Source organism: Pristis pectinata, chromosome 13 (assembly GCF_009764475.1).
Source record: "Pristis pectinata isolate sPriPec2 chromosome 13, sPriPec2.1.pri, whole genome shotgun sequence".
NCBI classification, from domain to species: Eukaryota; Metazoa; Chordata; class Chondrichthyes; order Rhinopristiformes; family Pristidae; genus Pristis; species Pristis pectinata.
In genome coordinates, this window is record NC_067417.1 from 25,471,158 (window position 1) to 25,483,648 (window position 12,491).

Genomic DNA, 12,491 nt, shown 5'->3' on the forward strand with positions numbered 1-12,491 from the left:
AGTCTTCTCTCTGTCAACTCAGTTGGTGCTGAAAATCTTGTCTTTGCCTTTGGCTTCATCAATGCACCCTTGGCTAGCCAACCTCTTTCTACTCTCCATAAACTTTAAGTTATGAATAACTATTACTCATGTAATAAATTTGCATCAAATATTGTTTGCCCATCACCCTTCTGCTTATTGACTTGAACTGGCTGCTTTTTAAACAGCATCTCGATTTTAAAATTGGCATCCTTGTTTTCAAATCTTTCCCTGGCCTTGCCCTTGTGCCTTATTTTACTCCAAAAACTTCAGGCTATTTGAATTCTGATCTCTTGAGAATCTCAGAATTTATTCGCTGCACCATTGTTGCTTTGTCTTTAGCTGCCTGCACTCTTAACCTCTGAAATGCTGTCCCTAAATCTCCCTGCCCTCTACTTTCCCTTCTTCCTTTGAAATGCTCCTTAAAACATACCTCTTTGAGATTCCTGCCCTGATAGTTTCTTGTGTGGTTCAGCGCAATTTTAGTTTGGAAATGATCCTATTTTGGACTTGATGATATGTTGCTGTTTTGAAGATGTTAAGCAAATGAAAATTGGTGATGTTGAATTGTTTTATTAGCAGTAAAACATTTGCAGTTACATATGTATGCATTTTTTTTCCCTTAGGACAATAAAGTGAATGGTGTTACTTCTTGTACCCGTCTTTTGGGCTGCACCTACCTCTTCCCATGGGTCCTTCCCAGACCTCATGTCCGCACCATATCACTTACTGCTCAGGATGAATTCTTTATCTTGGGTAACAAGACACTCTGGGAAAATTTATCCTTTGCTGAGGCAATAGAAGCTGTTAGGACTGTGCCTGATCCTTTAGCTGCAGCCAAAAAACTTTGCACCCTTGCTCAGAGTTACGGCTGCCATGACAATGTTGGTGCTGTGGTAGTGTACTTGAGTATTGGGGATGACAACTGTACATGTGAAGTACATGGAGTTCCATTAGCTAGTCCAACTGTATTTGCTCCTATTAACATGTCAGTAAAAGATGGTGCACATTTTTCTGGCACCCCATCGTCCAGCAGTGGGATAGCATCTGAATTCAACAGTGAGATGTCTGCTTCTGAAGTGAGCAGTGAAGTGGGGTCTACAGCATCAGATGAACAGCCAGCCACAAGCCTAGAAGCTGCCACAATCCCTCGTGCTGAACGTCGCTGCAGCCTCCATCCAAGTTCTTCCACCAGTGTTTTCCAGCGACAGCTATCTAGTGCAACGTTCTCCAGCAACCACTCGGATAATGGCCTTGACAGTGATGATGACCAACCAGTAGAGGGAGTATTCTCTAATGGCAGTAAACTGGAAGTGGAGGTTGATATCCATTGTGTCCATTTCCAGATTCCAGGAAACTCCAATATTCAACAAGGTCATGATGAGGGATTATTTGTCAGCCTGTCTGGGGATGACAGTCCACAGTCTTATTTAAAAGTACAAAGACAGAATGATATAAACAGTGGGTCATTGTTAGCAATTAACAAAGAAGGAAGTGATCTGAAGAAGTCTTCGTCTGCATCAAACCTACAGGGTAAGAAATTTTCAAATGGATCTGTGGTCCCTCTTGAAAAAAGCCACAACATTATTGAGGTGGCTACAGAGGCACCAAAGAAAAAATGTGGATATTTTGCTGCACCTGCACAGCCAGACCCAGAGGACCAATTAATTGTGCCACCAGACCTAGAAGAGGAAGTGAAAGAGCAAATGAAGCAGCATCAAGATCCTGTTTCAGAAGCTGAATCTGAAAGAGACCCTAGATTTACTCAACAGGAGGTCTATGACACAGCACTGTAATACAGTATTCTTTCAATGGAATTACATTGACATTATCAAAATGAGGGTTAGGATAGTACTATATTAGATATTTCTTGTACAAAATATAACACATCATCACTAAATATTATTTAAATTGTACATAAAATAGATTTCAAGATGCTTCAGCAATTGTCAAAAAACAAAATCTATTGTGTGGTGTTGGCTTTGACCTATTGAGATTGTTATCTTGTGATGGTTTTAGGTTTTCATTTTCAATTAAAGCTGCATTATCCTTCTCATAATATGAGCAAGTATTTAAAAATAGTTTAAAAAAACTGGCATCCAATTATACTAGTGGTTGCCTGTGTAAAATGTTTACAAAGTTTTCTCGGTTAAATGAAGTGCATCAAAGTTCATTTTGTTAAATTAAGAGTAGCAGCATTCCTATCTAGGTAAAGACATTTTCACAGGTTTCAAGTTTTTTTGCACTTTTGTGAGAAAACTTGGGTCCCTTCATCTCGGGTAGGCAATTTTCCTTTACCTAAAATCTGTAGATTTTTAAATCAGTAATACAAGAAGCAAAGTGACCATAACATGTCCTAGATCTTTTGAGATGTTTGGTTGCAATGTCAGTCAAGGTTGCATGGCTCCCTCTGCCCTACTTATAATTTTTGCTGCTAAGCACTCCAAAGAACTGGGCATCTACCCAGTTTCAACAAGGACAACCTTATCAGTCATCCTGGTTTAAGAAAGACGGAATTAACATTTGTAAACTTCAGTTTTAAGTTAAAGCACAGTGATACTGCAGCTTTGAATTTAAAATACAAAGTTTTTCCAGGAGCAGAGAAGCATCTAAGTAAAATTTGGCTTCAGACTATGCTTTGTTTTTATTGCTTTATATTGCAATAAATCGATCCAACTTTTACTTGTGCTCACAAATTTCCTGGGAAAAAAATTGTCCTCTGATTAATAGTTGATAATGAAAACTTGGCTATAATTTGCATGTTTAAAAAAACTAATTTTTTTCCCGTAGTTATCTGTCAGGGAGTCTGTGGGTCTGCTCAGAGGATTAGACACATGTGCTTCATATATTTAAGTATATATTTGGTGACATCTATCTTGTAGTTTGTAATGTATTTGTCAGAGGGAGAATATTGGAATATTAATATTTGCGAAAAAAATTCCTGAGTCAGAGGTTGTGTCAGTTGAAATCATTTTAAACAAATCCATACATGGAGTACATCCATACATAATCCATGCTAAATTAGAGGAACAAAAACATTTTGATTAAAGTCTTTATTATATTTTAAATGCATTTAAATCTTTTATCTACAAATTCAAACTGGGTAAGCAAGACTTAAATTTTGTTTAGACACCATTTTAATTCTAATGTAGGTGGCAATATCTTCTGATGTTCTCATTTAATGTCATCAATCAAACAAAGTTAACTTTGTTTTGCTGTCCATGTGTTACCTGACCTGTGAAAACTTCCAGCATTTTCTGATGTTATTTCCATTTTCCACATCAGCAGTATTTGCTTTAGGATGGTAAAATCTTTGCATATCCTTACATCAGCCTGTGAAAGCAATTACATTTTTTTGTGTGTGGAGAACAGCTACAAAGCTGAGGTCCTTACCACTAACTGTGCATGAGATTGTGAAATAAAATCAGAAAATGGTGGAATGCAGTTTTCATTTCAGGTCTATAACCTTTAGTTTCAGAACTGAGAAAAGGTGGAGATATAACAAAGTTTAAGTTGAAGAGAAGGGTGGGGAGACGGAACAAAAGAGTTAAATAATAACAAACAAATGACACAAGTGGTGGTGGTCTTGGCTGAAGAAGCATGGATAAGGCTGTTGAATAACAAAAGATCTGTTGTGAGGTGTAAATTAGAGGAACCTACTTGAATCTGAAACTACCAGAGGGAAAAGTCAGCTAGTAAAGCTAGATACAAACTTGGAATAGCTGATTATCTGAAATTGTTGAATTTGATATTGAATCTGGAGGGCTGTAATCTGCCTAGCCAGAAGGTGATGTGCTGTTCTTCAAGGTTTTGTTGAACTGCATTGGAGCAGTATAACAGACTAAAGACAAGCAGCTGCAGAGTAGGAGTGCAGTGGAGAGCTTGTGTAACAGGCAATTAGAAGTACAGGAAGTCCCCGACTTCCAAACGCCCGTACTTACGAACCGACCTTCGTGGTCGGTTTGTAAGCCGGCCCGGCCCCCGATCCTACCAAGGCAGTGGTGCACCTTCTTTGGCCCAACCCCAGGCCAAGTGTGCATATGGGGCCGGGGAACCCCGGGCCAAGTGCGTATGTGCGGCTGGGGCCATGCGCGGCCGCGATCCCCGGCCCAAGTGCACGTGTACGGACACTGTTCCAAGTTACATACAAAATTGGGTTACGAACAGTCTCAAAAATGGAACTCGTTTGTAACCCGGGGACTTCCTGTACATGGTTACCCTTGTAAGCTAAACTGAGGTCACCCAATCTGCTTTTGCAGTATAGAGGCCACAAAGTGATCACTGAATGCAGTATAGCAAATTGAAATAAGTATAATTAAATCATTGCTTCACCTGGAAAGATGTTTGGGTCCCAGGATATAGGAAGTGAGCTAGTAAAGAGCCATGCGTTACATAGGTTGCAGTTGCATATTTGAAAAGAGGAGTGAATGTTGGTAGAGATGGAAGAGTAAACCAGAGTGTTGTGGAAGAACATCACCTGGGTTCAATCCTGACCTCCAGTGTTGCCTGTGTGGAGTCTGCACCTTCTCCCTGTGACTGTGACGGTTTCCTCTGCTCCCCATTAGTTTGCACTTTAAACAAAAAATGTGAGAATTTATTCTTATTTTTGTTCCTCCTATTCACCCCACTATGTCTCTTGGAGGAGTCAACCTCTCTTGCACTGGAAGTAATATATGTGAGAGAGCACAAGAGCTAAACTACCCACATTTGACCCTCCTTTTGATCAGCTTATTCTGAATGTCCAGCCAATTAGAAGCACCTCAGAGAATTGACACTTAGCTGCTACAATGTGGTTGGAGGATAGCATTGATAGAACAAAACTGATTTCTGTTTCCAGTATTACTTTGCTTCTGAGATGAGGCTGACAGGATTGTTTCATCCGGAAAATTGAGGGTCATCTGCAGTTGATAATGTTAATGAAATATCAGAGGGCCAGAAGAAACCTAGAAATTGTATTCCACCTATTTTGGTGCACTCAGGCAGCCCTTGAGGCTCCCTGAGCTTGCAACTGCCTAGAATTGAGGGGAAAACAGGAAGGGGTAATCAAGGTTGTGAGGGATATAAGGGTACAGTGATGAGTATTCCACCCTCCACCCCCCCCCCCCCCACCGCTCCCCACCTCCACACTGTGGATTGATACAGCATTCAAGAAGATCACAGATTGAAGCAACAAATGCACAGATGCTGTGATCAGTGCTGCTTGCCTGCAAAAAGGCAGCCCTTATAAATCAAGGTGGGGGAGTCTGAATATAAAATTCATGTCCCAGGGGATTCTTTAATTCATGCATGATTCCAGTCTTTATTGCATAATGTACAAATTATTCTCTCTCATACATGCCCATCAAATCCCCTTTAAATCTTTTTCCATTAACCTGTGCTAAACGGTAACTTACAATGGTCAATTAACCTCCCAGTGTATCTTTGGGATGTGGGAGGAAACTGGAACATCCAGAGGAAATGCATACAGTCACAGTAGAATTGAGGAACACAGACTTCAACATTTAAGGACATGTTCACTGTTGCCCAGCTGCATTACATAATGTACCATCAGGTCTTGCTTGCCTCTATATGAACCGCATAAATTAACATCTTGAAATACCAAAGCCCAACATGCAGTGTCTTCTGAGCATGAACTCCTGTCAATCTCTCAGTACCTACAAAAACTTTTGTTTTAAATTTTTTTTCACCAAGAAGTCATTGGTTGGGCAGGAGAGTTTTAAAGGGTTTCAGCAGCAGGTACAGACCTTGTTCCAGAGGAGTAGGTCCTCGTGATGGAGAGTAAATGGTTTGGAACCTAAGCCAAGGAGCAATAGGATGTAATGATTATGAGCAATTAGCCTCAGACAGTGACTAGGGAGAGGAGTGGAGAATTGTTTAAATCTTCTAATCCTTAATTACTGCAAATTTCTCCTCATTTAATGTATGTTATACAAGTAGTGTGACAAATCAGAAGTCTTGAATGGATCCAGAGAATTGGTGGTGAGGTTGAAGGAAATAGGGTTGTTGCAGCAAGATTAAAATCTCCTCATAACAACATAGAAGGGGGCCATTTGGCTCATCAGGTCCATGCCAGCTCCCAGCAGAATAATCCCATAGTCCCATTTCCCTTCTACTTTACATGAATTATTTGCTTAACTGCATAAATGTGCCTCCAAAAAAACTTAGACCACTTAAGATTTCAAATTTGGTTTCAGGTATTTGCTGAATCAATTACAATTGGTCTCTCTATCCTAAACTAAGAAGGAAAAGTTCTCCTGAATTTCAAACTTATGATAACCATTCAACCATTTCCTCTAAGTGACGGTAGGAAAATATGGTTTGGTGACACCTTACTCTGCCTAGAGTCAAAACATAAACTTGTATCAGAAAATCAAGGTATTAAAAGGCTACAAATAAGTAGGTTAATATTCTTATGACATTTTGTTATCTACAGGAGATAAATTATGGAAACAAAATTTAAGAAAAATAAATCAGAGTGAATGATAATGGTACTTATAGTTGTGCTACTTTTATAAGTATCCATTGCTGTTTTAAATTTGCACAATGTGTCTAATTCCACGAGTCTGTCTATGGCAAATAAAAGGCAGTTGGACCAAATCAAATGGATGTATTTGCCTTCTTAAAAAAAATTGAAGAGCCCTGCCTTACAAAATAGAGCAGTGCAATATTATAATTTAGAAGTAAATATTATCTGGCATTGACATGATATTGCAGGCAGAGATATTAATTCAAGATCTTGTAAATCCCATCCACTTGATTTTTAATCCAAACTTTTCTTGTCAATAAGCTTTTGTTTATTCTTATTACTCATTGTGAGCACTGTGATTATTCATATGTAGGTATCATATATGTGACTGCCAGCACCAAATGATGCATCTACCAAGAACCATGGCTTGTGCAGGATAGGACTCTGTCTGGCAAATTTGGAACTTGTATGATGATGAAGTATTTACTTAATGGATAAAATTGACATTATTTAAAGTGCACATAATTTGAAGTTCTGCAGGAAAGAAAAACACTAACAGTTCAACTGAATCCCCAGTTGTAGTTTTATAACCCTATATATTATCCATCTTCACAAGAATTATATCTGCTGAGTTAGATCTGTGCATCTATAAACATTTTCACCTGCATGTTGCAGTAAGCTTGGTATATTCAATGGGTCTCAAATGTATACACAGAGAGAGGTTCTTTTGACAACTGAGAGTCTGCAGTCTGAAGTATTTTACATTACCATGGACATTGATACAATCAAGGAATCAAAAGCTTCCCCATTATAGTATGCCGATGAAGCAAAACGTTTAGCACTGGGTTATAAAACAAAGTGAATGATGGTCAATTTTATAAGAGTGTAATGCAACAGCATATTCCAAAACTCATTGTAAATACAAAGTACACAAAATGTAATGAAATTTCTAATTTTTTATGCAGCAAATCTTATTGTATCTAAAACTAATTTGTACATATTGTAGTGTATTCAGATGACACTGAATATGCCCATATAAATTATATATTGAGTATTGATTTATAAGGTACAGTATTTAATAGTATTTAATTCAAGCAAACTTTCTGCTGAAGATGGCAGGAAGATGGTATGTATTAAGTTTGTCATTCACAATTTTGAAATAGGCATTTATTCCTTGTACTGAATTGCAGAATGGTACAAAGCACTGGAATTTAAGTACTAATTTTAAAATGTATTATTTTGTCCTTCAAACAGCTCTTAGGTCTGAAGAAAGTCTCATTCATTTTGAAGCTTTGTTCAGTAGTATTGGCTCCAAAGGCAATTATTTTAACCTTTGTTCCTTCATGATGAATTTATCATAACCTGCTAGATGTTTCTCATATCCAGAAGATGTAAAATTTAAAGTATGTTTCTCTTGTTATTCAGGTTTTTACTTTCATTCTTCCCTGGGCACTGAACTGAAAATACCTTCAGAATATTATGCATGTGCAAATTGAAGTACGCAAAATGTAAAGTTTGGCTTCACAGGAAGGAATCAAAGATTGAAAACAGCCTTTGTCCTGCCCTCAATTTCTCTGTGTGTAATAACATTTACACCATTCTGCTTAATCATTTTTTGTACAAACTATGAAAGGAAAAACATAACTCCTAGGAGTGGTGAAATTTATTGTGACTTAGTCACACAAATTTACTAATCTTCTCTGAGAGAATGTAGCCAATTCAAAAGCATTTTACTGTGAATAAGGCAGCACTTTGCTCAGTCCAAACAAGTGTTAAAATATTTTCATGTTTAAAAGTGCTTCTTTTTGTTGATTTGCAATTGCTAATTTTGAAATAATAGAACAAAATTAGCAGTACTTTGGAGAATGTTTCCAGTTAAGACAATCAGATTGGATAAGAATTTATTTTCCATTTACAAGGAAGATATCTTAAGATTATTTCTGATGAGATTATGTTGCTCTTTAGACAATATTTTATAGATATCCCAAAATGAAATAATGGTTAAATAATTACCTACGAATAGTATTCTTGGTAACCTGAGATTTTAATGACTTCTTATGTGCGGATGAAGTTTGCTAACTATATCCAGTTCAATGGGAGTAGTGTTATGATACAAATGAGAGGATAAAGGTGATTCTGGTTCCAAATTGAATATTAGAGAGACTGCATTTTGGAGGTTTAGGTAATTGTGCCACTAATAGCTAATGCAGAATTATGTGGACCAAAAGTTAATGAGGGGACAATTCCATAATGTAGCACATCAACAGTACACAATTTAGTATTCTCTAACCATTTTATAATTTCTTTGTTTAAAGCAACTCCCTGAAAATATTCAGCAGTTTAATAGGTGTTCAAGTAACCAGTTTAGTCTTCTGAAGGTTGAATGCCCTCATATCAAGCTGTTGCAAGAGTACATATTTATTAAAATGGAACAGAAGCCTGCAATTTCAATTTCTAGTAGTTTTTCCTCAGTAATGCCGAAAATGTGTATGGAGCCATAATGGTATTTGAAGGAGCCAAAAAAGTGACAAATTTCAAAACTGTTTCTCTTCTGAATTTTTAGCACTTAAGTATATTTCAATACAGATTGAATTCCAATTTTAAAATTAAGCCTTTAAACAAATTTTCAGGTAAGGGATCCCTTGTGGGTGAGAAACTTAAGGCTGCTTATATTTGACCAATTTTTGATGAACAAGTGTCGTGAAGCAAATTTTGTAAATTAACTTTTTGCAGTTATATTGGTGAAGCTGAGATAACAGTAACCAGATGTTAATTTAGTTTTGATTTTTTTTGTAATTATTTCATTTTATCACATGCCTCCAGTCCACCCTCCTGATTTTGCTGCACCTGTGTGTATGATGTAAGGAAGAAGTTTTATCAATTCGTGTTCTTCACTGTTAAAGGTTTTTATAAATGCAAGTTATTGTGGTGGGAGAAGTCATTATTAATGTACATTAAACACAAGTTATAATCACCATATCCTTTAATGTTGGTGGTCATGAGTCTCTTGCGAACCTTTGAGCTGCCAGTTCAATTTATCTGGCCTGAGTGCCTTTGGATTATGTCAGTGATATTGCATATAATAAGGCTAACTTTCTTTAAAAATAGATAATTTCTTTATAAAACAATAGGAACATGTATAGAATGCATTAACTGTACTTGGAAGGGTGTTCTGTCATGTAATGTTTCTTGTAAGTGGTTTGCACTATGTAGAGGATGACCTCAAAATTCACAGGTTTATGGCAACATTAGATTGCTGGAGCTTATGGATTATTTTGACACTTCTGAACACAGGTTTCACTTTTTGTTGGAACAGAGATGTGTAAAATGACTCTCCAAGTCGTAACTTCTTAACAAAATAATAAAGCATGTTTCTAAATCAAGTTCAAAACAACCTAGTAATGTGCAAGAAATGCTTTGATTACAGTTTGTATCAGCTTACCAGTTTTCTGTTTTAATATTTTAAAACACATCTTTTCAATAGTGCCCTATGCTTCGTTGTGTTACTTCCCATTACTGATTCCATGTATATAAACCTGCTTCAGTTGGAAAGACAAATGGGTCAGAGAATTCTCTACCATCCAACCCACTGCAGACAAATTTGTTTTTGAATTATTAAAGAATGTGAATATTAATGTTGAAATTGCTCCAGATTTTGACTTTCATTTAAGATATCCGGCAATTACACATCCATGAATCCTAACATTTTTTGTGCAGATAATTTGATATTGGGACTGTGCCAACTTGTTTACTTTTTCTCAGTTTAAAGATACCAACTTTTATCACTAACGTGCCTTACACATGGCTGCTGTAGACATTGTACTAAAAGGTTTGTGTTTTATTAATTGGTGGGTAATAATGGTGATTTTTTAAAAAAAAATCATTGATAATTCAAAAATTTTTACTGGCATTTGTGTAATGCTTTAAACATAGAAAAATCTCTGTTTTATAAAGATGTAATTGGACAAGAAGATAGAATTTATTAGGAGTGAATAAAAGCTTGGCCATGGAGCTGAATTTTAAGGAGGGTTAAATGGAGGAAGTGGGGTTTAGGCAGGTCATTCAGAGAGTGAAGTTTAGATGATTAAAGTCGTGGCTGCTAATATTGGGTAAAGGGAGTTACACCAGATCAGAAATGGGGAAGTATAGACTTCAGGGAGGATAAAAGGGATAAACTACACCATGATCACATTCATAGGATGCTATTTATGCTTGAATTAGGGTCATTTCAGTGTTATGGCAGTGCAGTTCAAATTGAGTTGAGGGGAAGATGAGCATAAATTTGGGAGATGATAGCATGAAGGTTAGAGCGACAGTTTATAGGGAAAGAAGGGTGGAGGGATGATTTTCATGAAGAGGGATTGATAGTATTGATAGTTTTGAAAGATTGCAACTAACTGGAGAGAGGTAAATATTGTGCACATGAGAATGAAATTAAAGACGAGAATTTGATTTTTCTGCGAAGGAGAGGAGACAAGGGTACAGGAGATGCTTGTGGTCAAGATGTTTGTGGAAAGGTCCTGAGGATAGATGGGAAAGAACTAAAGACTGATGTGCATTCTGGGCTTGATTCAGGCTGAGGTAGATGACTGTTAGTTTCAATCTGAGTTGTCAAAAAAATCTGAGATCCTTGTGTGTGGTGAAGGTGACAATGAAGAAAGCAGGACAAAACTTTAAGGAATAAGTTGGTACTAGAAGAGGGAACTTATCTTTCATTTTCTGATAAATGTAAACTCAACTGAAAGGAGAAGCAATTAAACCAATTAATCGACAGCTGTGGAAATGTTCATGGTACATTTTTTTGAAATTGTGGTACTATTTGATTGTGTTTGCTGAAGAGAAAACAATGACTAAACTAGAGAAAATGTTAAAACACCATCTATACATAATGCAGGAAGCAAAATATTGTTTCCATAATATTTAAGTATATATTACACCATTTAGTTATCATTAAAATCAATACAGAATAGATCAACTCTTTCGGTTCCATAGGTTAAGTTTCTGCTTTTAAGTTGTAATGTTCTTACTTTCTAATGTGGTCAGCTAAATAATGTAATATATACCTAAATATTAGTGAATGGAATTAAATGTCATTGATGCTGCTTCAGGCAAATGCTTATTGCTGTCCTGCACTGAGCAGAACTTGTTGACCACCACCTCTTTTAACCTCCATTGTTGGAACAATAATTCATATACTCAGACTCCTATATATAAACACATGAGCATATCAGTTATCATTCATTTATTTTTACAATACAGGTAGTCGTTATTTTCCACATGTTTTTATTTATTTGTATACTGCTCAGTGTATCAGATAATTTTTGAGAATTTTTTTTTCATGGCAGAATTCTTTAAAAATATATTCTTTGTCTTCAGTACATTTCGCCTTGATGTGGCTATTATCCTGGAAACTTACACAAGTGGGGCATGCAATTAATGCTACTGTGACTGTAATTTATGTAATTTTAATTCATGCAGTGGTCATTTTGCACACGGTTCAATCAGGACTGAAATATATAAAATATTTTAATGTATATGTATTTTAGCATGCAGAGTTGTGCATAAAATGTAATAATGAAATCCTGTTCTGTTATTAGTGTACTTGTTTCTCTGTGCACATCATTGTACAGGTCTGAAGCACTTTGGAGAACTGAAGATAGGGTTTATGTGGATCATTGGTTCCCTTAGATACCAGAAGATGTTTCTTAAAGATGCTGCTATAGATTCTGGAGGATCCATCTGTATTTTTGATTATTTGTTCAGCCAAAGTAGCAATAAAGATTTATACTGCATAAAATATATGTCTATGAAATTTTATTCACAGTTAAATTTATAATCTGAAATTAAATCCTAATTTCCTGACTCTGGCCAAAAGCTGAAATCAACAGAAAAGGCTGTTCCTAGTTACAGGGCAAAGAATATAATCTGGATTGGGTGATGTCAATAACTACCGGAAAACATAATTTGGCAGTATCACAATGGACCTGGTTGCTTGAATAACGAATGA

At 36.5% G+C, this 12,491-nt stretch overlaps 1 protein-coding gene across 1 annotated transcript in view; it reads left to right on the forward strand.

Moving 5' to 3' along the window:
• Positions 1 to 3,004, forward strand: part of LOC127577345 (PH domain leucine-rich repeat-containing protein phosphatase 2-like) — a 98,571-nt gene extending 95,567 nt beyond the window's left edge. The window contains exon 19 of the mRNA XM_052028471.1: positions 645 to 3,004. Within this exon, the coding sequence (XP_051884431.1) occupies positions 645 to 1,814 (1,170 nt within the window). The 3' untranslated portion in view covers positions 1,815 to 3,004. The remainder of the gene's footprint in view (positions 1 to 644) is intronic.
• The last annotated feature ends 9,487 nt before the right edge of the window (positions 3,005 to 12,491 follow it).